Source organism: Mauremys reevesii, linkage group 11 (genome assembly GCF_016161935.1).
Source record: "Mauremys reevesii isolate NIE-2019 linkage group 11, ASM1616193v1, whole genome shotgun sequence".
Classification (NCBI taxonomy): Eukaryota; Metazoa; Chordata; order Testudines; family Geoemydidae; genus Mauremys; species Mauremys reevesii.
The window spans coordinates 37,401,567-37,428,697 of record NC_052633.1 but is presented as its reverse complement, the minus strand read 5'-3'; the positions used below and the strand labels follow the sequence as shown (position 1 = coordinate 37,428,697).

The 27,131-nt window shown below is 44.0% G+C and overlaps 1 protein-coding gene across 2 annotated transcripts in view; it reads right to left on the bottom strand.

Annotated features, from left to right (window-relative positions):
- The window catches only part of OLA1 (Obg like ATPase 1), a 172,719-nt gene that overhangs the window by 106,727 nt on the left and 38,861 nt on the right, over nucleotides 1-27,131 (bottom strand). For both annotated transcript variants that reach the window (XM_039494385.1, XM_039494384.1), the window contains exon 4: nucleotides 26,456-26,583. In XM_039494385.1, the coding sequence (XP_039350319.1) occupies nucleotides 26,456-26,583 (128 nt within the window). The remainder of the gene's footprint in view (nucleotides 1-26,455; nucleotides 26,584-27,131) is intronic.

Sequence of the window (27,131 nt, the reverse complement as noted above, 5' to 3'; positions counted from 1 at the left end):
CTAATATAACATTTTCTAGTTTCAGGTGTCATGGACTACAAGAGAACCTCTTTTACTCTTGCAGAGCAAGAAAAGTTAGGGCCCCTTAGAAGTCTATCATCCAAGCCACCAGGTACGTTGAGAGTCAATTTGGGTGGAGCATCTTGACTACTGCCTGGAACCAGAGGTCCAATAATAGAAGCAAATGGTACAATGTGACTTGGTAAGCTGCAATGGGTCAACAGTGATGTCTGCTTCTCACTGGTGCTATCAGAAAAATCTTGGCCCTGCCTATTTGAATCTTGTGTATGACCCTAGGTAACAGTGGTATAGGTGGGAATGCCTATAGAAATGTCTTTCTCCAATGCAAAAGGAAGGCACCACATCCAAAACTTTATAGCTTCCTGACACACCCTGTGAAATGAGACATGACTAAGGCTAAGATTATGTCATGGAGGTCACGGAATACATGACGTCCAATTACCTCCATGACATTGGAGGGGGCCGCAGCTGACCAGCCACTGCCAGCAGCAGGGGATCCTGCAGCAGCCCAGCCTCCACGGGCAGCAGGGGACCCTCCCACAGCTGCAGGAAGAGGACCCCACACAACTGATTGGCTGCCACCATCAGCGGCGAGCCCTGAGCTGCCCAGCCACCGCTTCTGGTAGGGGTCCCCCGTGCAGCGGCTCAGCTGCCGCAAGCAGCCGCAAATCCCAGTGGCAGCAGAGGGACCCTGGAACTGCTCAGCAGCTGTGGGCAGACGGCCTCCCCCTCCGCAGCTCCCAGTCGCCACCACTGCTGGTGGCAGAGGGACCCCGGAGCTGTTCAGAGGCTGCAGGCTGGGGGCCCCCCGTAGCTCCCCAGCCACTGCTGCTGGCAGCACCCCCCCAGCAGTTGTTCAGCCACCAAAAGCAGTTCCCCCGGCCCCACCCCACAGCTCCCTGGCCTGCCAGCAGCTGAGGGACCCTGGAGCTGCTCAGCAGCCGTTGGCAGGGGGAGCCCCCCTGCAGCTACTGAGCTGCTGAGTGCTAATGTCTACCTGTTTCAGCACTGAATCCATCATTTACTAAATAGGTGAAATCTTGAACTCCATCCTCAGTTCTGTACCACCCTTATCCCATCATCCGAAAAAAGCTCAAAATGACAGTCCTTCAAAATTAGTGACTCAGTGGACACTGGCTACTCCTCCTCTACACTGCCAGTTCCCATTTGGTGCTCTGTTACTTGAACTCCTTTGGTGCAGGCCTCACATTTCATTAATGAGGACATGTGCACCCCTTGCTCTCTCTGCCATGAATCAGGGTACCACTTCTATCAGAGTTTAGCTTTCATGCAGAAAAGTAGAGAAGAGGAAGCATAGCTCAGAACTCTGGTGCCCTTGAAACCCCAGCACCATCTCAGAAGGAGGTCTCAAACTTTCAGACTTCTGTAGCACCCCATAACCTACAGATTTCACCAGTCCACACTGCATAGAAGCCATCAGCTTCACTCAGAGTAACCATCCTTCAGAATTTTGCCTTCCCCATTGCAGGTTTCATCTGAGAAATATTCCCCCTGAAACACCAACAGCTTATACACACAGGGGTTTTCAGGAATTCCTTCCAGATGCTTTTGATCCTCCACAAGACCAAACCAATTTACCCTCCTTCCCCCTTGCTGCTCCAAGGGATACTCCATTGTCAGTTCTTTTGGAACCGAGGAATGCCCATCAGGGTCCTTAAAATTACTGCTGTGGGCCTTGCTGCAAGAAATGCTGAGTGCTGATTGACCTCAATCATTGGGCCTATAGTCTCTGGCATTGGTCTTCACCCTGTTATTGGGCATCTATAGCTTCATTACAAGGTCCTCATGGCCTCTTCTTGGCACTGTTTGTGACACATCACGGAGGAGATAAGGGGGAAGACCATCCTGCTCACCCAGATGTTGGGGGTACCAGGAATAAATCCAGGCTTAGGTAAGACAATATGCACACAGGCCTTTTAGTGTTAACACATTTATCTCCGATTGCTACATTCATACATTGAATAAATACTGCCATAATTTGGAGAAGTTACTTGGTGTCACTACATTTTCCTATTGATCACAGCTCCTGAAAAAGTCTATAAGCAAGGGCTGTTGGACCTGTTGAGGAAACTAGTTGGTAAACAGGGGTGAGGTAACTAGAGACCCAGTTCAAAGGGGAGGTAAAATGTAGGCTCTGGCTCTATTTCTCAACAGGGGTGTCTACAGATGGTCCACTGACTGAGGGGTCAAAAGTTACCCTAAACCATGACAACATTCATGTATTTTCCACAGACAACCAGAAGGGGAGTGAGACTTCCTTCAACCAACTATCAAGTATATATATTTTTAAAAGCTATGAAGTATGCAACTTTCCTTTTCCATTATTAAAAAAGTCCTTGTTTCAGGACAAATGTAAACACAAATATCAATAAAAATATTCCTTCTAACTCCAATGATGGACTTACAAATAGCTCAATATAGAAAGGTGGCAGAATAATAATGGATTGTCAATGGAACTGCACTATGAGAAAACTTCTCCAGTCACAAATGTTTTTACTGGAAATAAAGAAATGTCAGTTTGATCTTCAATTACAGAAACCATCTTCAGATTGAAGTTATGCACTGGATATGAAAAACAAAACAAAAAAAACCAACCTCTTGCTCCAACTTATATCGATACTAGCTATATATTGGGGAAAACTACCTCAATATGGAATGTGAACCAACATAGTGCTCTCTGAGTCTGCAGACTCACTAATCTGGTAGACTACAGCAACAAATGCCAAGTGATACTAACAAATCTCTAGTCAGTTACAGTGCTTGTTTTTTCCCCCCCTTTGGGTAGCAGTGACATATGTCAATTTCACTCTTTTTAAGAAAGCTCTTCATACTTTCTCCAGCCTTATGGCAACCAGGGTTTCAAATTTATCAGACACCAACTTATAACGAGTTAAGAAAAAAACTGAAGTATTTCCTTCAAGCTTCCAAAAAAATCCAAGGCAAACACAGAAAATTTCTACGTTAAAAAAACGAACTACGAAAAGTGGTCAATGTGTGAAAATAAAAAAAATAAAGCAGGCAAACACTAAAGATAAAAAGAGATCTCGCTCTCATTCACGAAAGTGTATGTTAATATTTGGAACCTTCCCATCTGAGTGAGGGTTTTGTGGGAGAAATGTATATTTCTATTTTGTACAAACAAGTTAGTTAGTTTTGCCATAACCATTTAAAGATGTTTAATCCACCAAGCCACTGTCTCTGCTCATGGCAGGCTCATTTAGACAGTTCCCCTAAGGAATCTCAATACTGCCTCCAGGTCGTATATGAGGTGGCAAGAACAAGCTTCAAATATAGCCAAGGCCTTCCTCATGACAGATTCAACAATCTAGCCCCCTGGTTTTAGCCTTCCATACCACCTTTGGGTGAGGCTCAATCGCCTCATATCTGTAATGATCAGATGTGCTGCTAATGATAACTGGGGCCTTCATGCCTCCCACCTTTGCCGCTGCGGCCAGTTAGACGAGGTAGGCCACATATTTGCAGGCTTCCCCCATCAGCAAGGTCTGCTTGATTCCCTCATGGATTTGCATAATACCATTCCCTCAGCTGTTGAATAGCTACGACACAGTCTAAAACACTTGACTTGATTGTCTATGTAGATGCAATCACAATATCCATATACAGTTTTGCAATCTTACATACATCAGGCACATCTACATCAGGTACCCACTTAAAGCCAATAAACATGTTTACAAAATGTAGGGGCCATCTGGCCAGCCCTTATACTATAACATAAGGAACCATAATTCCCGTGAAAATATTATACAGTTAATGCTTCAAATTTGTGTCAGTGTTGCCTATATAACCACCATACACTGTCATATGAATGAAACAAAACTATAACAAAAAATCGCTGCACATAAGTCAGATGTTGGTGGCTTAAAAGAATAACCTACCTGATCTTTATTCTCGGGGGGAAATGTTACTAGTCAAGAACTTTTTGACTCTCAGTACAGTATATTAGAAATTCCTCTATAGAGTCTGTAGAATTGAGAGAGAGATTGCCCCTGTAGCTCAGTAGGCAGATCTCTTGTTTCTGGCCTACAAAGTCATATTTTTAGGTTCCTACTGAGGAAACTTAAGTTCCATCTGTAAATAGCATGGCACTAGATGCTGTTACACTGTCAAAGGTGCTGTCCTTTAGATATTTTTTTGTTTTATTTGTCCGGGGGGGGGGGGGGGGGCAGAGATGCTACACATGATCAATTAAGCTAAAGTAGAATGAGTTTGCTGGCTTCATAAATCTGTAGTAGGTCCTGGTTTGGTTACTATGGTAAGACATCAACAATTTGGCACAATTAGTGGGTTACAATGAAGGCCAGAGATAAGAAAAATAAGATTGAAATCCTTCTTTCTGCAACCGCAAGTAACTAATGGGGGTTGACGCAATGCATCAAGAAACTATAACCCTAATGCAGTATTTTCAATAAAGAACACTATAGTTAAGGTTGATGTCAACATTCAATGTACATGCATAATGAAAATTTATTTCACTAATCAATAACAAAGAACATTTAAAGATCCATGACTCTAACCGTATGCTTCCTAAAGATTTAAAAGCTAGAGATCTGTCTCTCATTGTGTATGTAAATATTTGGAACCTTCCCATTTGAGTAAGAGTTTTGTGGGAGACATGTGTATTTCTATTTTGTACAAACTCAAGTTAGTTACTTATGCCCTGCTGTCAGCAGATATAAACCAGTTACAATGCAAAACCCCACTAACATGCCACACTGGTTTGTTTTTGAGGGTGTCTCTTCACTGCAGAGTTTGGACTCTTATTTCAGTGGTGCTCCTAACACCCATCCCATCCACACACAGACCCTCCCACTCAAGTTTGGTGGGGACTTTAAATCCAGGCTGGCTGGGCCAGATGGGGATAGGGTTAAAGCTGAAGTGCCCGCTTCACTCTGGCTGATAACTTACCTACTTTGCAGTAAGGTCACGGGCTCCCATCACTCAAGTGCTGATAGTCCTTCAGTGACTTCCTGCAATTTGCACATGCCCAGGACAGACAAATCCTCCCAAAGTCACTGCTAAAGCAGCTTGTATTATTACAGTATAGAAGAACCATGGCCCATATCCCTAGAAATCCTAGTGAAGCGCACAGGTGAGTGCAGCACCAGCAAGAATATTGTAACTCAGGTCCAGCTTTGCAAATATGGCTGCTCACATCTGGGCTAGGCTGATCAAAGGGCCAATCACCTGAGTTAACTCTGCAGTGAAGACATAACCCTAAGTGTTATTTACTGAATACACAATAACTCAAGCCTGCAAAGAATATTTATATAAATCATTATTAAATTAAGACAAGAGGAAGGGACTCTGCCTTTTTTGCGTAAAGCTTTTCCAATACACTACATGAAATGAAGCTCTTTTCAAAGCTTCGCAGCACTGCTTGCTAATAGACAACGGTTCATCACCTTTAGCTGAAGTGTACTGAAAAGGAAAGCAAACCCACTGCAAAGTAACATACATGAAGTTCACTAGTTCACATACTTCAACAATATTTTATTTTAGATTATCTCAAAATCTTGAACAGCAACGCTTGGAATGATTTTAACATTCTAGGACCCCTTTGGTGGAAAAGAAGAAGTTACTGCACAAGGTGAGTAACAAGGGTCTTCAAGAGGTGTGTCTCTATGGATGCTCCACTGGAGGTGTCTGTGCATCCCTGCGCTGCTGATTGGAGAACTTTGGTAGCAATGTTTGTTAGGCCCGCACATGCTAGCCAATGCGCAGGGGGGCTAGCCAATGCGCAGGGGGCTAACCATCCTCAGTTCCTTTTCTACCACAGAGCCAAACGAAAACTCCAAAGTAGAGGAGAGGAGGGCAGGTTGTGGAGCACCCACAGGGGGACACATCTCAAAGAACCATTGTTAATGCACAATGTGAGTAACTTCTTCTCTGAGCAGTGTCCCTACAAGTGATCCACTGTGACTCCCAAGCAGTACCTGTTTTGGAGAGCTAGCACTTCGGAATCAGGTCAATTACAGATGACAGTACTATGGAGCCGAAGACGGCATTGGAGGCAGAGTCTCCAGTGATGGCATAGAGTTCTGTGAAGGTGTGGATTGACGCCCATGTCGCCACCCTGCAGATCTCTGAGATAGCGATATCCTTGAAGGCAGCAACAGATGAGGAGAGTGATCTTGTGGAATGTGTACAGGATGACATGAATTACGTCCCTTTTTATTTTTAGCAGGACCTTCAGCAACAGAAGAAACAGGAAAAGGCATAAAGAAAGTCCTTGTCCCAGGAGAGAAGAGCATCAGCCAGAGAGTGCCATCCCATCCCCGCTCTGGAGCAGTAGCATGGACACTTCTTTTTCTGGTAAGTGGCGAACAGGTCTGTAGACAGTGTTCCCCATCGTGTGAACAAGTCACGGAGTACTGGCAGATGCATCTCCCACTCGTGATCATGCAGGAATTTGGGACTGAGGTTATTCACTATCAAGTTTTGCATGCCCGGGAGGTAAGCCACAGACTAGGTGACATCATGAGAGATGCACCAGTTCCATAGTCTAATAGCTTCCATGCATTGGAAGGGCGACCTGGCCCCTCCCTGGCAGTTGATGTTGTACAAGCAGGCTATGTAGTCTGTTAGGATCTTCATATGTGATCCTGCTATCAGCAGGTGGAAATGGACACAGGCATTCCTGACCACTCTCAGTTCACGGAGATTGATGTGTAGAGATCTCTCTGCAGGTGTCCATCTGCCTTGCGCTGTGAGGCTGTTTAAATGCGAGTCCCATCTTATGAGCGATGCAGATGTCTGTGGGAAGGGGATCCCTTTGCATACATTGGCTGGGTTTCTCCACCAGTCCAAGGAGCTTTTGATCCTGGTAGGCAGTGACAGGATTTTTTCCAGACTCTCTCTCTCTTCAGTCTGTAAACTAAAATGAACCCTAGTTGGAGGCATCACATGTGAAGTCTGGCATGCAGTATCAGGGCCATGCCTGCTGCCATATGCCAGCAGTTGGAGGCAGAGTCTGGCTGGTACTTGAGGACTGCATTGAGCCATGTCTATGAGTGAGACCAGGGATAGGAACCTGTATTGAGGTAGTAAGGCTTTAGCCTGTAGAGCATCCAGGTCGGCCCCTATTAATTCCAGGTGTTGCACTGGCATGATGGTTGACTTCTGAGTGTTGATCTGAAAGCCCTGTTCTGTAAACAAGTGTATCATGATGTCTATGGCTCCATGGTGTCTATGCTCCCTGGAGCAATCAGGCCCTAAGGAAACAATAATCCAAGTAAGGGTAGATCATTATCACTTGCAAGAGTAGATTAATGGATGCCAAGGAAACCTTTGGAAAAGACTCTCGGGGCTCATGAGAGTCCAAAGGGGAGGATGCTCTATTGGTAATGGCCGTGTCCCAGAGTGAATCTGAGAAATCATCTATGAGACGGTAATAGTGAAATATTAAAAGTAGGCATCCTGTAGGTCGAGGGTTGAAAACCAGTGTCTTTGTTCCAATGATGGAATCATCATCAATAAAGGTGACCATCTTGAACTACTGAGCTTTCACAAACTTGTTCAGAGCTCTGAGGTCCAGCATGGGTCTCCAACATCCCTTCCTTTTAGATATTAGGAAGTAATGAGAGTAGAACCCCTTGCCTCGTAGATGTTGAGGTGCTGGTTCTAACTGGAGGAGTCAGTCAATCTATCTCCTGTTGTAGTAGACTCTCATGAGAAGGGTCCCTGAAGAGGGACGGGGAAGGGTGTTTTGGAGGGTATAGAGAGGTGAAGTGGATGGAGTACCCAGATCCTAGAGATTGTCTGATCCATTTGTCCAACATTATGCATTCCCAGGCTCTGCAGAACACTGCCAAGCATGGCCAAATGGGTGCACGGTCATAGACAGTAATAGGTGCTGAAAACCAGTCCCTCGACCTGCCAATCAAATTGGTGCTTAGAGGCAGGGGGCTGGGTTGAAAATTGTGGACCGAACAGCTTATGTTTTGGGAATTTTCCCTTTTTAATTTGTGGCTCAATGGTGCTGTGATGGAAACTGAGACAAATAAGCTCTGTGTTGGGACTGGGGACTAAAATGTCATCCCCTTTGCCGCAGTGTGTAGATTCCCAGCAACCTGAGGGTGGCCCTGGAATCCTTCAAGGTTGGAGGAAGAAGTCGGTCTTCCCAGCAAAGAGATTGACACTCTTGAAGGAGAGGTCCTCCACTGTTGTCGAGGTTCCCGAAAGAGGTGCAGACAAGTGGAGCCATGATGCCTGTATCATCACCGGAGCCGTGGAGATGGATCTTGCTGCTGTGTCGGTGGCATCAAGGTCTGAATGCAGCAATATTTTTGCCACCAGTTGTCCCTCCTGAATGATGGCCTTGAAGGATTCCCAGTGACCTCAAAGCTTATCAATAGTCATTCAGTTTATTGAAATTCGTGTAATAGTATGTTGCCGTGAGCACCTGGTAATTGGCGATATGAAATTGTAAGACGGCAGAGGAATACGCCTGCCAAAGATATCGAGGCGCTTCCATTCCCTGCTGTAGGGTGTTGCCCTGAAATGATGTGGTCAGCCATGAGAGTTTACAGCATCCACCATGATGGAAGTGAGTGGCAGGTGGGAGAAAAGGAACTCTGATTCCTTTGCGGGAACATTGTATTTCTTGTCTGCACGCTTGCACATCGGGGCTACCAATGCCGAGTTTTGTCACACTGTTTTAGCAGGAACTTAGGTGGCTTCATTGATTAGGAGGGAGATCTTCGAGGAGGACGAAGACTGGAGGATATTAGTGAGTTGGTGGTGTGTCTCTTTGACCTCCTCCAGTGGTATGTGGAGGGTATCTACTACTCTTTTTGCCAGATCCTAGAATAAACAGAAGTCATCTGCCATGGACGGTGATGAAGGCATGACCGCTTTGTCTGGGGAAGAGGCGGATATAGCTTTAGGTGTTACCTCCTCCTCCATATCCCCTTATTGCTCCTCTGTTTCCCAAGGCTCTGAGGTCCTCAATGCTGTCAGTGTGTTCCCAAGGATCCTAGTACAGCCATTATGATGGCATAGGGCCTAGCGGAGATGCCCATGGGTGGCCGCAACAAGAAAGTAGTGGTGCCATCTGTGGGTATATTCCCGGATCCTGTTGATAGTGGGTCTCGTATGGAGCTTGGGATAAGTACTGTGAAACCTCCTCAGGCTCACTATCCAACCCCTCACTTGACAGGGGGATGGGCATGATTGCAAGAATATTCCCCATGCCCGGCAAAGACTCAGTGCCATGACATCGGTATCCAAGGGTGTAGAGCCAGGTACCTCCGTCATGCTCAGGTCACCAGCCTGGTGGAATTCTGCTGCTACCGATCATCCCATGGTGGTGCCAGGGGACATGGAGACCTTGTCTGTACCAGTCTCTCCGTTTCTGGGTGTACTATTGTCAATGGCAGTACTGATGTCGACTCGCATACCAGAAGCGTTTTTCTAGGGTGTTTGCCCTTATCTCTCGGTACAGAAGATTTGGTGCCTCTGCCCAAAGAGTCCATGGGCCTTTCAGCAGTACAAGATGTCGTCGTGATGCCAGATTGTGGTGTTGGTGCAGATGATACTAAGCAAGACAGCAATTGCTTTTGGCTCTTCCTAGACTCGGTGAGAGGACTTCCCAGTCTCTTTTTTGACCCACTATCCATCGAAGTTGAAGGCTGAGGGGAAGCCTCATGCCCACCAGAAAGCTGGTCGGAGAGCTGCATCCATAAAGAATTTTTTGGCCAAGCTCTCTGTCCTTACGGGATCTTGGCTGGAGCAGAGGGAACACTTTCATTGGCTATGGCCCTCACCAAAACAATGGATGCACTGGGAGTGCTTGTCTGCAACCAAGGTCACCTTACTGCAAGTGCAGCACTTCTTGAAGCCAGGAGAACTGGGGCTTACTCGTCCAGGAGGTCTCTTTCCCCTGCATCCATCCAGGGGTTGACAAAGAACAAGTCACAAAAGAGGCTTCAAAGGAAGCTAAAAAATAGCAATTGTAAAGGAATTAACGACACATGAATGGACAACTAAAGTGCCATCTCTAGCCGGGGTAGTTGAGAAGGAACTGAGGACTGTTAACCCATGTGCACGGAGGCTAGCCTCACGGTGCAGCATGAGGAAACACACTGCATGTGCGGGCCAAATGGACACTGCTACTGAAGTTCTCCAATCAGCAGCGCAGGGACACAGACACACCTACAGTGGAGCACCCATAAGGACACTGCTCGAAGAATCAATTTTTCCTTTAAATTTGTTACTTGGAACTACATAATCTGAAACTTCCAAAAATTCTTAGCTTCTTATTGACTACAATTATTTATGTTCATCACCAACACTTTGGCCAATTTTGTATTAATCATCCATACTAGAGTGGTTTATGCTATATTTTGTTTTCTTTCAACTATTTCGTGAAAAAGTAGGTTATATCATCTGAAACAATTTGTTTGCAGCACCAGCCTTCATCACAGTACTTCTTTCCATACCACTATATAGAAGAATAGGCATGAGTAAAGGGATAATAATGGTTGTCACACAATGGGATGTCTAGTCTTGCCCCTAATCTACTCCCAATTTCACTTACGTTCACCATCTACTCTGCTGCATGCTGTGCAAATGCTTACTCCAATCCTGCATGCTTATTTCTCAAGTGGCTTATTTGAACAGTTATCTCTATTAATGTTTCTTCTCTCTACCAGAACTTTTTCTACACAAAAAACAGACTGCTGTGCTGCTGTCCTTTGGATTTAGATAGAAAAATCCAATGGCACTAGTATTGGCTTTTCTTTTCAAACTGGCTGATGCTAGTACATGATACTCTTGAATGTGTGTGTGTGTCACTCCACATTCTTCCATCATAGCTAGCACTTCTTGCAGGTTATTCTCTCAAGGACTCAGGATCATTGCCTTCTGTGATCCTTACTTTTACCAAGCATTCTTTACTTCACTTTGCTCTGAACTGACCTTGCCCTAGAAACACAGGTGGAATCCTAAACTTTATTCTTTAGACTCCAAATACATGTTTCCTTTCCTGGCTGCTTTAACCTATTAGTAAGAGAATGGGAAATCTATATGCACATATTTTTTAGTGTAAGTTGTTACCCTTGCTGCAGCTCTCTATGTACCATTGCTCATCTTGCTACATAAGAGATTTTTAACCAAAAAAAGTAAACAAATTTAAGTAAAATTCCAGTTATCTTCTAGAAACCTGCTTGATACTCCATACACCTCTATTCAAGGTATATTGATGCTAAGGTGCAGAGACCCATCATGGATGGGACTCAGAAGATATGAGTTCTGTTAATGATCTTCAACAGACTGTGTGTGTGATGCTGAGCAAGGCATTTAAATCTTTATGCCCCAAAACTCCATCTGGGAAGTGGGGATAATACCACCACTCTGCCTCACAAGGATGTTGAGACGATAAAACCTTACAGTCTGTGAAGTGCTCAGAAGTAACTGCAGATCACATGTTTAAAGGGACAAAAGTACGGCTTCCTTCCAGATCTACTAACAAAGATCCTTGTGGTGGCCTACTATCAATTAAAGTTACATCTGTCTTCTATTCTGAACAATAACCATATGCTCCATCCCTCTATAGCCCATAATGCAATTATGAAGTATAATTCAAATGTGGTTCTCACCACCCACCCAACCTTTTGTCCTGCAACCAAATAACACACACACTCCTCCCCACCATCTCATTCCTTTGCCCACATACATGCATGCTGATTCAGTGCACACGAACTTCTAAATACAAACCCCTGCTTAGTTGGAGGTCCTGCCCTCATTTAACAACCAACTTCCCTCCAGAAAACTCAACACTATCTTGCTGCTTACGGACACCAACTTCAGCAGATGTTCAAGAAGTTGTGTTTTCTTAGGATAAAGCTCTCCAGTTTTCTTACAATATTTACATACGCAGAAGTCCTAGGTGCAGAAGAAACTGATTCTCCTTTTGTGAAATGATTTTCTTCCTTTGCACAATCTCACTGTAGCCCACATACAACTCCTCCAGCCATCACCCATCTTTAAATGAAAAATAAACCGTTTTTGGTAATAAAATAAAAAATGGACAATTTATCTCTCTGACAATTTAATTTCATTTCAGTATTGTTCTTGCAATCCATATTCAAGCTGTTTCTGCTACATAAGGGAATATTGATTAAATTACCACTTCTTTAGCTCTTCTTGTCCTGTGACCCAAATCTCTACAATTGCAACAAACAAAACAAAGGCAGTGTTGCTGGTGAAAACTATTTCACCTCTGGCAATAATTTTACTAACAGAGGAGAAAAAAATAATTTTAAATATTAATAACCTACAGAGTTACACAAAACATTGTACAAAAAGAGGCTAAGCATTCAAGAGAAGGGTCAGAGGTTAGGGGGAAAGTATGCTAGTTTTGCTCAGTGCAAGTGTTTCATGAAGCTCCACTCTCAACCTTAACCTGAAAACTTTCACAGTTGTTTCTGAATTTGCCAGAAACAACTGAAAAGGTTACTATGGTACGATTCCTTTGAGCTATTCCAAATATATTTAATTTTAAGTAAATATTCATTTGGAGATGCATCAGAAAGAGAATGCCTCAATTAGATTTATTATCTAGTTGATTGTGTAAATAGTGTACAATTAAGACGTATCATCTGTAAGACAAAAAAGGTGCACAAATGCAGTAAGCTGCATTTAAACTTCAGTAGCTCAGCAGGAAGTTGTTTGCATTTTTAGTAATAAGGGCTTATCCTACATTTAAAATGTTAACAGTTACAGTTAATTTTAGTTACATGGAAACAAAAGTGTGTAAAATGCATCCCAAAAAGGCATCTAAAACTTTTAGCTAAAACTTCTAATAAAAAGATAGTTTTAAATTTTGTGAAAGACACTGATGATGATGCCATTCTTGGTTAAATTCATTTCAGGGTGAGTTTTGACATATAAGTTACAAATATCAGAAAACAGCAATACAACCAAACTACAGCACAATATAAATGATGCCAGTATATAATTGCCAATGCAAAGATTATACACGCTGAGGGGACAAGATGCTTTATTCACTGAAATACTGGTGCAATGTATTGTAGCTAAGTGATATATCATCATGTGTGTCCTCTTTATAGCTGTCAGTTTCCAGCAGCATAAATCAGCAGGGGAGATTCCTACTTTGAGATCACAAAAATATTGCATACCCAGAATATACATAGCTACAAAAAAAAACACCCAAACATTTGATAGATCATGTATTTATAGCAAATGTTCTGCCATGTCCAAAATTTATATTTAAAGTTTCTAAAAAAGTATATTAAGTCCTGAGAGTAAATGATACAAAATAAAAAGTAATCTTTCTTAGTTATTTATGGAAGTCATTTTGCAATCACCACTGTACTCAGAAAAAACGATTCCTTCTTTATAAGTCAAAGAGCACAAATTTAGGAAACTTAAGGTAATACATTCAGCAACCCTCATGAGAGACAGGAGGCACAATAAAGCCCAATTAACTTTAGCTTAAAATTTAGTGGAAAAAAAAAAATCACACAAACAGTTTTCCAACCCAGTTTTCAATAGAGTTACACCAGTGTTAAGCTGGAGTAACGCCGTACTGAGAACATAAGAACGGCCATACTGGATCAGACCAAAGGTCCATCTAGCCCAGTATCCGGTCTACCAACAGTGGGCAAATGCTAGGTGCCCTCAAGCAGTGGTTCCCAAACTTTAACAACCTGTGAACCCCCTTCACTAAAATGTCAAGTCTCGCAAACCCCCTCCTAAAAATGAATATTTCCAGGGATTTTCTCCTTTGCTTGAGTATAATTATAAAAGCAGTGATCTTGGAAATATAAAATTTGTTTTTATGACATGCTTATTACACACTATTATTTATCATTACAGTATTATTACATTATGAAAACAGCAACACTATTCCAAGATCTCATTTTCGTAGCTCGTATCACTTTGAATAAGCCTGTTATAAGATAAGGCTCCTATGTTTCAGCAAGGAGTATCAGACGTGAAACAGCATGAAGGTATTTCAGAAGACAACTCAAAGAGTTCCTCCTACACAAGCATTCAGGTCTTGAGCAGTCCAGGTAAACAAACAAAGCTTAAATTTGTTCTTCATAATAATTTTAAAAACCAATACTAGCTGCCTATTTAATTTTAAAAACAGCAAAAAATATCCACCTCCCTTTCAATTTCTTATAAGGAGTCTTGAAGTTTAAATCTCCGCAGTGTGATAGATATGCTTGTTTTGATCAGCTTAGCTCTTGGAAGTCCAAGGGTTCCGGGCTGCTGGCCCCGTGCTGTCCGGGGTCCCGAGGGACAGCTCTGTTCACCATTAGGGAATTTTTTCCCGGGAACCCCCTGTAACATTTCACAAACCCCAGTTTGGGAACCACTGCCCACAGAACAGGTAATCATCAAGTGATCCATTCCCTGTCACTCATTCCTATCCTCTGGCAAACCTGCCATCCCTGCCCATCCTGTCTGATAGCCATTGATGGACCTATCCTCCATGAATTTATCTATTTCTTTTTTGAACCCTGTTATAGTCTTGGCCTTCACAACATCCTCTGGCAAGGAGTTCCACAGGTTGACTGTACATTCTGTGAAAAAATATTTCCTTTCGTTTTAAACCTGCTGCCTATTTATTTCATTTGGTGACCCCTAGTTCTTGTGTTATGAGGAGTAAATAACACTTCCTTATTTATTTTCTCCACACCAGTCATGATTTTATAGACCTCAATCGTATCCCCCCCCTTAGTCTTTCTTGAGTAGTAACAGCTAATTTAGACTCCCTCATTTTATATTTGTAGTTGGGATTATGCTTTCCAATGTGCAGTGGGGCAGATGAAATCTGAATTATGATGGAAAACAGGCTTTAGAAGCAAGCTTAGAAAAATAACTTCCTCAGAATGATGAAGGTTTAAAAACAAAGTTGGGCGGGGGTGGAGAAGAAAGGGAAATCAAGAGGGCACTATTACATCTTTCATTTGCTTCATCCTGATATCAGACATTATTTAAGGGTGAAGCTTCAAATTAACACTTATACCAAGGATCCTATTTCAAACCCATCATGCAGAGAAGAAAGCAATTTGATATATGTGCTTGTGACTACTCTGCTGTAAAGTTGAAAGGTAGTTAAAGCAGGGCTGCCCAGAGGATTCAGGGGGCCTGGGGCAAAGCAATTTTGGGGGCCCCTTCCATTAAAAAAAAGTTGCAATACCATAGAATACTATATTCTTGTGGGGGCCCCTCCAGGGTCTGGGGCCTGGGGCAAATTGCCCCACTTGCCCCCCGCCCAGACAGTCCTGAGTTAAAGCTTTGCAACCGAGAGAGAAACATTGTACAACTATGAAAATATTCCTACCCTAATTAGGGCTCCCTCCCCACCAAAATGTGCCCGAAACACTACAAAGAGCACAGTAATATGAAAATCATTTAACAGGAATTAAACATAGACAAATGTAAGCTGGACAAAGCTTCAGTTACTTAAGTGTTTAAAGAATTTGTGTCATATTACCATAGCATTAACATAGGAGCAAAAGCTATTGCAGATAGAGAATGGTTTCAATTAAAATTTCCCATTTTCATTCACTCACCAATGATTTCTTTAAAAAATAATTTAAAAATCTAACCTTGGGAACAAAATGTTCCATACTTGGCCTGTGCCCAAAAGGTAGTTTTCTGAAAAATTGACTTCTGAAAATAAAAACCAATATTGCATATTTGGAATCTACTGACCATGACTACTTTTTTTGGTTAAAAGATACCAAAACAATTACTTTTCAGTTCACACTCTTTAGGCAAGAACTAATATATATGTAATATCTATAACAATGTGCCCATGAGAGAGAGAGAGAGAGAGAAATATATTTGAAACAATACTGAAATTGTATTTTATTATTCTGCATAGAAAAACAGATTGTGTTTATTACCCTTGAGTGCTAAAACTAAGAGAAACTATTCCACATAACTTATATATCCAATGTTCTTCCCTGTAAGACTTTTGTCATTGTTGTAATCTGCAAGTCTTGTCCTACCTCATAGGCGCCAACTCTGTGGGTGCTGTAGGGCTAGAGAATGGGGGGGAAAATGGTGGGTCAACCACTGGCAGCTCCCCATCAGCTCCCCGCTGCCCTCCCAGCGCCTTCCGCTGGCTGGCAGGCCCCGCCGATCAGCGCCTCCCGCCGGCCACAATCAGCTGGTGAGGGGACAGAGGGGAGAAGCAAGGGCATGGCACACTTGGGAGAGGGGACAGAACGGGGCAGGAAGAGGCGGGGCAGGGGAGAGGCCTTGGGGAAAGGGAGCAAGTGGGGGCGGGGCCTGGGGCAGAGCTAGGGGTCAAGCAACCCGTGGCACATTGAAAAGTCTGCACGTGTCCTATCGTATCCTATTCACCTACTGTATGTTATTCTCATTCATGGTGTCGCATCTAAATTTAGATTTACGTTCTTTGGGACAAGAGCCAGATCTTCATCTGTTTAGCAAAGATTGTTATGATGCTAAGACCTCATCAAGTTTATAAGTTTGAAAACTGAAAATACAACGCCACTTCAGGAAAGACTATCTGGTGCGGCCCACAAACCACGTTATCCTTATGGAAGGCAGTAAGCGCAAGATCAGTAATGCAGGAACGTAACTTCCTTGTTTGAACTGCATTAGTTTGAAAAGCAAGCAACAATCTTTATAAACAAGTAACAATGAGCAACTGTATCTGAAGCCCATCTAGGCCCGTAAGCATGTAATAACCTCTTCAAAAAAATGTAAATGGTACATTTGGTAAACACTAATGAATCCTGATATGGCAGCTGACTACAGTTTGTTATAATACTACCAGACCTTTCTTTCAAAGGTCACCCAAATAGCTGAACACATCCTAAATCAATGAAGAAATAGGATTAAAACCTTTATGTATGAGCCAAGTGAAATCCTTTCAATGCCTATGCTTTCCACACAGGAGACTTTTGTAACCGAAGTATATGTAGTTCCTTGATGTAATCTGGCATGGCTCCTTTCCTGCCTTCTTCCCAGCAGAAACTGCATAGGCTTCAGTGGTTGTGCCTTCATTGTACCCTTTTATTTTAAATTCCCTTCACCATTTCCACAACAATCCCTGTGCAACAGTCTATTTACGTCATCACTGATTTTTGGCCCTCTCCCTAGGACCTGAGGGAAACACGTCTTCCTCCCAAGGCCGCTACGTAACTGGGCTCAACTAGTCCTAGTTCCCTCTGCCCCCCAACCTTAGCACTTCCTTCTTGCCTCTATTAGCCTTGGGCTGAGGGGCTAACTGGCTCCCAGCTAACCAGCCTGACTGTTTAATTATCCCCATCAGCTTTCTCAATGGGAACTAATTAACATCTGAGTGATCAGAGCACAAGCTCACCTGTTCACCCCCTGCATTCTGTCACACTCGACAAACAGTGTAAGTCAACTCCTGGGCAGTTGATAAGAATCCAGGTCCAAAAGACCCTGATTCTGCTATTGCAGGGGTGGGCATACTTTATGGCCTGAGGACCACATCTCGGTATGCAAACAGTATGGAGGGCTGGCTGGGCAGGGGATTGGGGTGCACAGGGGGTAGGAGGACTTCAGCTGGGGGTGCAGACTCTGGGGTTATGGGGGTGAAAGGTTTGGGGTGCAGGAAGGTACTGCATGCTGGGATGGAGGGTTCGGAGGGGGCTCTCGGCTGGGGCAGGGGATTGGGGCGCACGGGGGGTGTGGCTCTGGCTGGGGGTGCAGACTCTGGGGTGGGGCAGGGGATGAGGTGTTTGGGGTGCAGGAGGGTGCTCCAGGCTGGGATCAAAGGGTTTAGAGGGCAAGCAGGGCAGGGGGTTGGGGGGGAGAAGAGGCACAGGGGGCCCCTCAAGGGTGCAGGATCCGGATGGCTCTTACGTGAAGTGGCTCCTGGAAACAGCAGCCCATCCTCCCTCCAGAGGTGGGGCCACGACGCTCTGCATGCTGCCCCATCCGCAGGCACCGCCCCCGCAGCTCCCACTGGCCGCGGTTTCCAACCAATGGGAGCTGCAGAGCCGGCACCTGGGATGGGGGGCAGCATGCGGAGCCCCCTGGCTGCTCCTACTTCTGTGAGCTGCACGGAGTGGAGCAAGGCAAGCCCCCGATCCCACTTCTCGACTGAAGCGGGGAAAGCTCCCAACGTTGCTCTCCGGCGGGAGCTCAAGGGCTGGATTAAAAGGTCCCACAGGCTGCAGTTTGCCCACCCCTGTGCTATTGAGATGGAGCTCAATTGCACTTTGGCGCTGTACAGGAGCTTCTACTGCCACATCCAGATGACTGGAAAACCACCAATAATATGACCATGTCAGGGCAACCAAAATAGTTCTCTTTCATATCTTGGTCACGGCACTAAAGGAATCGTGAAAATTCACACACAGAGAAGGTCTTGATCTCATTTGAGTAAGAACGCATCGGTCATACAATCTATAAAGAGAAGAATGAAGGGGGATTTGATAGCTGCTTTCAACTACCCGAAAGGGGGTTCCCAAAGAGGATGGATCTAGGTTGTTCTCAGTGGTGGCAGATGACCGAACAAGGAGCAATGGTCTCAAGTTGCAGTGGGGGAGGTTTAGGTTGGATATTAGGAAAAACTTTTTCACCAGGAGGGTGGTGAAGCACTGGAATGGGTTACCTAGGGAGGTGGTGGAATCTCCATCCTTAAGGGTTTTTATGGTCAAGCTTGACAACGCCCTGGCTGGGATGATTTAGTTGGGGATTGGTCCTGCTTTGAGCAGGGGGTTGGACTAGATGACCTCCTAATGTCCCTTCCAACCCTGATATTCTAGGATTTTATGTCTCTGCTTGTGCTAGCATAATAATGGAAATTCTTCATGTTGTATTTTGTACCTAGTAGTCTCATTTCTGGAATAGAAGGTTTACCAGACCCCTGACATAGTATCCAGAAAGCTCCTTTCTTTGAGGTTTGCGGCAATATTGTCTGTTTGCACTTGGGCCAGCTGTAGTTATTCCCCAGAAAGCAAGTTTCTATGAACCTGAAGATCTGCTTGAAGCTTCAGCACAAGATTCTCTCCCCAAATTTGTTTCTCATTGGAGTGGATGCTCATTCTTGACTAGCTGCCTCCTTGCCTACCATTATTCTAGTACAGACTGTGTGTTCCAAATCCCACATATTTCATTATGCAAAAATATCCACTCTTAACTGAAGAAAATGTATTAGCAACAGAAGCACCTGCAACCACTTGGAAAGGCTATCCACATTTGGGGCCAGTGCAGAATTTTGTAGTGCCTTCAGTACAGCTGCACTGATTTGTGCCAGCTGCATATATGACCTTTGGTTTGTAATTTGCCCTGAACCAGCACTGAAGAGGTTTCATTCATAATCTGGCATAGGGGATCACATAAATATGCCAACAGCCACCAGACCCAGTATCTTCAGTGTTTGTATAACAACCTGAAAGTCTCAAGTAATTGTATATTTTTGCACCTGAATGTACAGAAGCCTATCCAGAATAACATATGATCTTGCATGAATCAAGAACTGCTCATAAGAAAGCAACCTTTGGAGTTGGAATCAATGCTGACTTCTTGTTTATTCTGAGGTCCAATTACCGGGAGAGCAAACTGCTTTCAGAAAGGAGATTTCCTTGAGGCACCTGAGCTTTTAATGATCATCATCCAAGCATACCAAGAACACCCAATATCTCAAGTGTGCCACCATTTCTGCCGACATTTTGGGGAAACTAAGGGACCTGTTGAAAACCTACAGAATAAGAGTTGGCTTGGGAAAAAAAATTATTAAATATATTTTGGTAGGAGAAAACTAAGTATGTCCTGTGACATTTCCTGTGAAAATAAGCATCCCTCAGACCTGAACAAATCCTGTGAACATGAAGGAATGATCACTGCCAACATCTTCACAAGAAACAAACTTCATAAATGAATTTATTTAAATATCTCAATCCAATATGGGATGCAGTTTTCTTCTGAGGAATAAAACATTTTCCCACAACAAGAAACAATTACTTTTGTTGGTAACTCAAATACAGCAATAATCTCATCCTTCAGTACATTCATGTGAAAAGGGATACAGAAGGAATGGAGCAGGAAGTCAGCATACAGAGGACTTTGAAAGAACATTTTATATTATTTTCAAAACTCATTTGCCCAAGGTAATTCTATGAAGCTAAGAAAAGGAGAAAAGATTGCCCAAGCAGAAAAGTGAATAATTCTTCCATCAAACCTGGCTTCAGGCTCTCTGGGAACAGAAACATGCCCCAGATGCACCTCCCTATCCCATAGACTGGCATCAACTGTGAGTACCCACGGGCCTGGAAGGCATATGGAAATGATCTCTGTGAATGATCTCTGTGAATGATCTCTGGGATTGTCCACCATTTGAGAGAATTCAGCACTGGTATGGAACCAGTACCTGATCTTGCATGCATTGCAGTGAATGTTTCCATACTTTTAAGACAAAGGCTTAGAGACACCTGATATGAGGCCTTGCCATGGGATGATTCCTATACAAAAAACCAGGAAGCCCAGTAGCTGCAGACACAGAGTGGCCTTGTAAACCTTACCAACCTGGACAACAGGTTCGCGATCTTGTAGAATCTGTCCAGTGACAGGTAGACCTTTGCCACAGAAGTAGCAATTTTCACTCCCAGGTGATCCCTTATCCTTGCAGAGGGAAATCAATAAACTTTTATTGGTGTTCATTATGAAGACATGCACCTGAATATATTTTGTCTGTATGCTTCTTATCTGTAAATAAACGTATTCTGAACTGGAAAATCTGTGTGGTCACTAGTTAAAAAAACACTATCATTGTCATTAGAGAGAAACTAAGGACCGGGGCTGCACTTTTATCAGACCTGCTTGGGATAATCACAGTGACGTGTGGAGGGACTGCAGCATAAAACTCCCAGTCAGAAGGGGTAAGATGCAGGTCCTTACTCAGAAAGAGGTGAAAGCTAGAGGCCTGAGAAGTGAGCAGGCATTCCTCAAAAGGACCACACAGGGAGATTAGAGGAGCAGTTACCCTGAAACTGTAAAAGCATGGTCTTTTTCAGCAAATATTCTGGTTGGAAACCAGAGCATTCTCAGTCTTTGAGGCAGCAGATAACAGAAGGTGCTAGGGTATGGCACTGGAGCATAAATTCCCTGAGATCTCAGTGTCATCCTTAAGGGAATATAGAGTTCCTCATCCATTCAGGCACTTTACCCTCAAAGAGTAGATCCTCAATTGTTGCTTGGACCTCTTTTGGCTGCCTGTAATCAGGAGGCCCAGCACATTGTGATCACTATAGCCTTGTATTGTGCAACTGTGTCAAGCATGTCTATTGCCACTTGTAGCACTGTTCTGGCTACCATCTGCCTTACCTTGACGGTGTCTCAGATTCTCCCTGCATGCCTGCAGAAGCTAAGAGTGAAAGGGAGTCACCCTTTCCCACATTAGGAAATTGTACTTCATGAAAGGGCCTAGTAGTTTGTGATGCAGAATTGGAGGCCCAGCCAAAAAGGCCCATCTTCTTGGTGTTCTTGTCCTTTTGGTGGCTCTGGCCTTTTCTTGGACCATAGACATGACAAGGGACCCTGCTGTCAGATGCACAGAGAACTGCTCAAAAGCCTTTAGGTGAGACTTGGCAACACTTTTCCACTCACTTCAAAGTCGGAGGTGGTAAGGCCAGGATGCTCCATAGACCCTTTGGGGGTCCAGTGTCTCCTCGTTGATTGGACAATTATTGAGAAGCTGAGGATATCTTACAGCTTGCGCATATTTTCTAGGATCACCTTTGTCCAAAGTTTCAACCACCCCCAAGAGCAGTTATTCATATGCCCAAAAATCACTCATAGCCAATGTTGGGGATAAGGAGGATTCTTTAGGCAGGGAGGGCGGTTAATGTATCTCCCAAGCCATGACTGTTCCTTCACCAGGGAGCTCCTCTGGTTCCAATATAGGCTCGCCAGGTACCTCCTCTTTGTTGAAAGATGTAATGGGAATCAGCTCTGGGACCTTTGAGAAGGCAAGCCCCAGTAAGGCCAGTATAGCCATGTAGACAAATTATATTGGTATTGGCCAGTCATGCATAGGAGCTTAGTACAGGGTTCTTTCAGAATATTTTTCAGGTACCTCTCCTGTCTCTTGGGAGTTCCTGCTCGAAGTAAGGGAGAAGTGGCCCAGCGACAGCTAGAAGAAATACATCTTGTGACAAAGTTCCTCCTCTACCTTGGTGGGTCCTGCACTTATTGGCAGATTTGCTCACCTCACAGATTCACCCTGTGGGTCGAGAAACAGCCCAGAGACTTTCCCCTCTGGTTGAAGCCACAGTCCAGGTCAATTCCTCCTGTGTTTGATCAGGAGTTGGGAGGTTTGGGGGGAACCCGGGCCCGCCCTCTACTCCGGGTTCCAGCCCAGGGCCCTGTGGACTGCAGCTGTCTGGAGTGCCTCCTGGTACAGTTGCACAACAGCTATAACTCCCTGGGCTACTTCGCCATGACCTCCTCCCAACACCTTCTTTGTCCTCACCACCAGACCTTCCTCCTGATGTCTGATAACACTTATAGTTCTCAGTCTTCCAGCAGGATGCCTACTCACTCTCGGCTTCTTGCACGCCTCTTGCTCCCAGTTCCTCGCACGCACTTCCTCTCCTCTGGCTCCCTTTGGTCTGATTGGAGTGAGCCCTTTTATAGCATCAGTGGGGCCTTAATTACAGTCAGGTGCTTAACAGCCTCACCTGACTCTTAGGTTAATTAGAGTCAGGTGTTCTCATTAGCCTGGAGAAGCCCCTGCTCTGGTCACTCAGGGAACAGAAAACTGCTTATCCAGTGGCCAGTATATCTCCCTTCTACTACTCTGCTATTCCCAACTGGCCTGGGTCTATCACAATCTCTAGAAATGATAGTGCCATTGGATGCGGTTCTGGCACTGATACTTGCTGTTGCTGGTTCCAGTTACAAAAGAAGGAGTGAAGATGGCTCCTCAGTTGGTTCCTGAGTCAGTCCCAGGATGGATTTCAGAGTTGACATCAGCACCAGTGCCACAAGTTCTCTTGTCTTTTTCACTGCTGGTGCCTTGCTGTCACCCCTTGATATCATTGAGGACTTAGGAGAGCTTATCTCAGAGTCTCAAGTCCTTCTTGCAGGAGGTTAGTATGGACCACTCCAAAGAGAATGACACCTGGTCTCACTGCCCAGGAGTTGGTGCCAAAGCAGTTGTTGCCAAGGTCTTCAGTACCTTTGTTGATGCAGTCAGCATAGGCAATGCTGGTGCAGAGAGTATTGGCACTCTGTTTTCTTCTCCTTGCTGGAATCAGAGGTATTCTGCCTCACAGCTAGGATACTTGCTAATGACAGTGTCTTTGGCTCCAGTTTAGAGGATGTCTGCTTCTCTGGTATTAAATGCTACCTTTGTGGATTGCTCCAAAAGAAGTAGTTGGAGTGTCAACTACTGAGATTTTGGGGTACAGGACAAGAGCGAGCACCAGATGGAACACCTGTCAGGGATATGTCCTTCCCTGAGGCAGAAAAGACATCTGCCTTGTCCATCAATGAAGGGCATGAGACCAGCACAGGAAAGGCAGGGTTTAAACCCAGTGGGTTTACAGTCTGACATTAGTAATGATTGGCCTGGAGCACTTTACCCCACTGTACAAGGAAGAGTATCTGGGTCTCCCCATGAATGTCCATTTCCTTTTGGGTGATGGGGAAGCACCCAACTAAAAAGTTTTTAACAAAAATGATATTAAAAAGGGAGTGAAGAGAAGTTTCTTCACAGGTTAGAGATCTGAAGCTCAGAATTAAAAGCAAGCTGAATACAGTCCAGGTTCCAGCTCAATGTCCTGGATCATAAGAGGGAATTGAGAGAGGCTCATACCCATTCCACCCTATATTCCCCAACACTGGAGCATAAGGCAGCAAAGGGCACACGTGTGGTTCTGACAGACAGTGCTATTCAAAATATTCCGAGACTGCACACAAGACGCATGTGCTTCTATGGTGAGAGTCACACTGACATTCACAAAGAAGTTACAATTACTATCCCATCATTTTCCACCTGCTAGAGAAAATCTGTCAAAAATGTCTTAATTGAAAATGGCTTTATTTTATTTACAAAGTTTCAATTTTCCATAAATCAAGAATGTAACTTACTGCATTGATACATGCCTGAGTGTCCATTTTTGCCAGAATATTTTAGTGACTGTTCTCCCTGAAATATATAGTTATTGTATGTGCATCTATCTACCATATGGAATCCTGTTTGCTAACAGGTCCTATCTCCAACAGCTGAGTGTCCAGATTCAAAGCATTCTATTGACTCATGGACTTGACTTGCATTTTGAACCTGAAATTATCTCCTTCCCAAAGTCACTGGCAACAGATTTATAATACTCTGTAAAGTCTGTGTGAAGGAGAGGAGCTGCCCTGCAAATTTATGAATACGGAACGTTGGTCTGACTATTTGGATGGTATTGACCCTATGTATATACTGGTTTTAACTCAATAGGGACCCATCACAAATACAGGCAGGAAGAAGAATGGCTCCAGACAATCACCTCTCAGCAAGTGCTTAAGAGTTAAGTGACAAAATAAGTACTAGCTTTGATGATTCTGTCTCCATCTCCAGACAATCTACAAATCTCCTTTTGGCCAGGAATGACCCGGAACCACCAAACACAGGAAAACAAAGAACCATACCAGGGTTAAAAAAGAAAGAGACACGCCACAGGGGAAAACAAGACTCGCTCAGACACATGAGCCTCCTGGAAGTTGGGAATCTAGAGAAGCTAAGCCTGCCTACGTCACATGATGGTATGGCAAACTAAGTAAAACAGACATGCAGGTAGACTGTTTTAAAATTCTTTTCCGTAAAAAATTTATTCCTGCTACAAAATAAACAATATTTTTTCTTTAAGAAGGCTGTTTTGTCACCATATCCCACTGGCCACAGACTCCCAAAGAGAAGATCTGCAGGTGCCCAAACTCAGGGCTTGGCTACACTTGCAAGTTGCAGCGCTGGTAGAGGCTTTCCAGCGCTGCAATTAGTAACCGTCCACACCTGCAAGGCACATCCAGCGCTGCAACTCCTTGGCTGCAGCGCTGGCTGTACACCTGGCCGGGTTGGGGTGTAGCGATTGCAGCGCTGGTGATCCAGCGCTGCTCATCAAGTGTGGACACACACCAGCGCTTTTATTGGCCTCCAGGGAATAAGGAGATATCCCAGAATGCTTTTAACTAAATTACTCCCTTTGTTTTGTTATGCAGCCTCTCTTTGTTTTGTTGTGAACCTCCGGAGCTCCGTTTCGCTCCGTTTTACCGGAGCTGCTTATCAGCTCCTGTTTGCTGTGATCAATCTGTGAACAATCAAATGAGATCCTCCTCCCTGTTGTGAACGAGCTCTGTGGAGCTCCTCGGTTGCCGCTGCTGCTATCTAAAAAACAAACAAAGCTCCTGTTTGCTGTGATCATCTGTACCTGGCTGTAAACAATCAAATGAGAGGCAGGCAGGGAAACAGTGGGGAGTCGTGTTGCCTGCAGGCTGTTTGCAATTAAGAGTTAAGACTAAGGGGTCGGAAAAATGTTCTGATTTTTCAAGTCAGGAAGCTAACACACAGTGTTGGCTCCAAAAATCCACTCTCTCTCTCCCCCCGCCCCCTGTCACACTAGACCCCACTCCACCCCCCTCTTTTGAAAAGCACGTTGCGGCCACTTGAACGCTGGGATAGCTGCCCATAATGCATCACTCCCAACAGCGCTGGAAATGCTGCAAATGTGGCCGCACACCAGCGCTGGTAGCTGTGAGTGTGGCCACACACCAGCGCTGCTCCTACACAGCTGGATGACCAGCGCTGCAAACTACCAGCGCTGCAAACCGTAAGTGTAGCCAAGCCCTCAGTCAGAGTAACAAACAGCTGACACACTAGCTACTGTAGCCATGAGCCCCAGCTAAGAGTGGGAGAACAGTGAAATTCTATCCTGTGTCAGGTAAAATGAATGCGAGTCCCAAGATCTGAGGAGATGCACTCAGAGATCAGAAAGAACAGAGATGGAAGTAGTCCTGTAACCAGTTTATAAACCACCACCAAGTTCCCCTCGCACTGTTCAGTCTTCCATTAACACTTTTCATTCCTCCTTGTTTGTGAAATTAAAGAAATCCCTCGACTCTCAGCCTCCCCCAGAAAAACAAATAAAGTTACTGCAAACCCAAAAAATCAGTTCATGGTTACATTTGTTGGAACACCAAACAATGCCACCAAGAGTAAGTAAGTCACGACATATCTGAGGATGGGAGAGTTCTCAAGAGCACGTATGAAAAAAAATCCCAATAAGCATCAGCTGTATAACTGAAGCAATTTTTTCCCATTTAAATGGACATTTTCTACTTGATTGTATAGTTTTTGTCTAACAAAACATTACAATATTATTCTTAAGCTAAATAGTTCACATAAATTAACAAATTTACATACGCATCAGATGAAAGATTCCATCACAGGCGCTAATATGAGACAAAAAGGCATTTCCTAGGCCCTGGCCAGCATGGGCTCCTTTCACAAGACCAGCAATATCCACTACGTTCAGAAAGGCTGGAATCTTGCTGAAAGATAAAAGATAAAGGTTTCATTACTAAACAATATCAACTAAAACTGTTTAGCACAAAAAGAAATCCAAAATACTGTGAAGTACTGAGGTTAATATGGGCTCTTTCTTTTTTAAAAATAGGTCTGTAAAAGAAACAAATTGTCTTTTGTCCTCTTTTGCTTGTTTTTGATGTATAAAGGTGGCCTGATTTGTATATTTTTATAGATCATATGAGACACAAATTTCTGAATGAATTTTAAATACAAGTCTTGTCTACTATTTTTCCTGGTAGACTCTATAGATAACGAGTAGGTTTAACCTCAGAAAAATCTTGGATTTGATTAAGAGAAGCAATTTTTATTCAAACTTTTAAGAATAGTCTCGCTTGTTTTTTAAATATTAAAACCTTCAATTTTTAAATACAGTAACTCTCCACTTAACTTCCTCTCGCTTAACATTGTTTTGCTCTTACGTCCCTGCTCAATTACAGAACATGCTCCATTTAAAGTTGTGCAATGCTTCGCTATAACATCGTTTGGCTGCCTGCTTTGTCCACAGATGGCA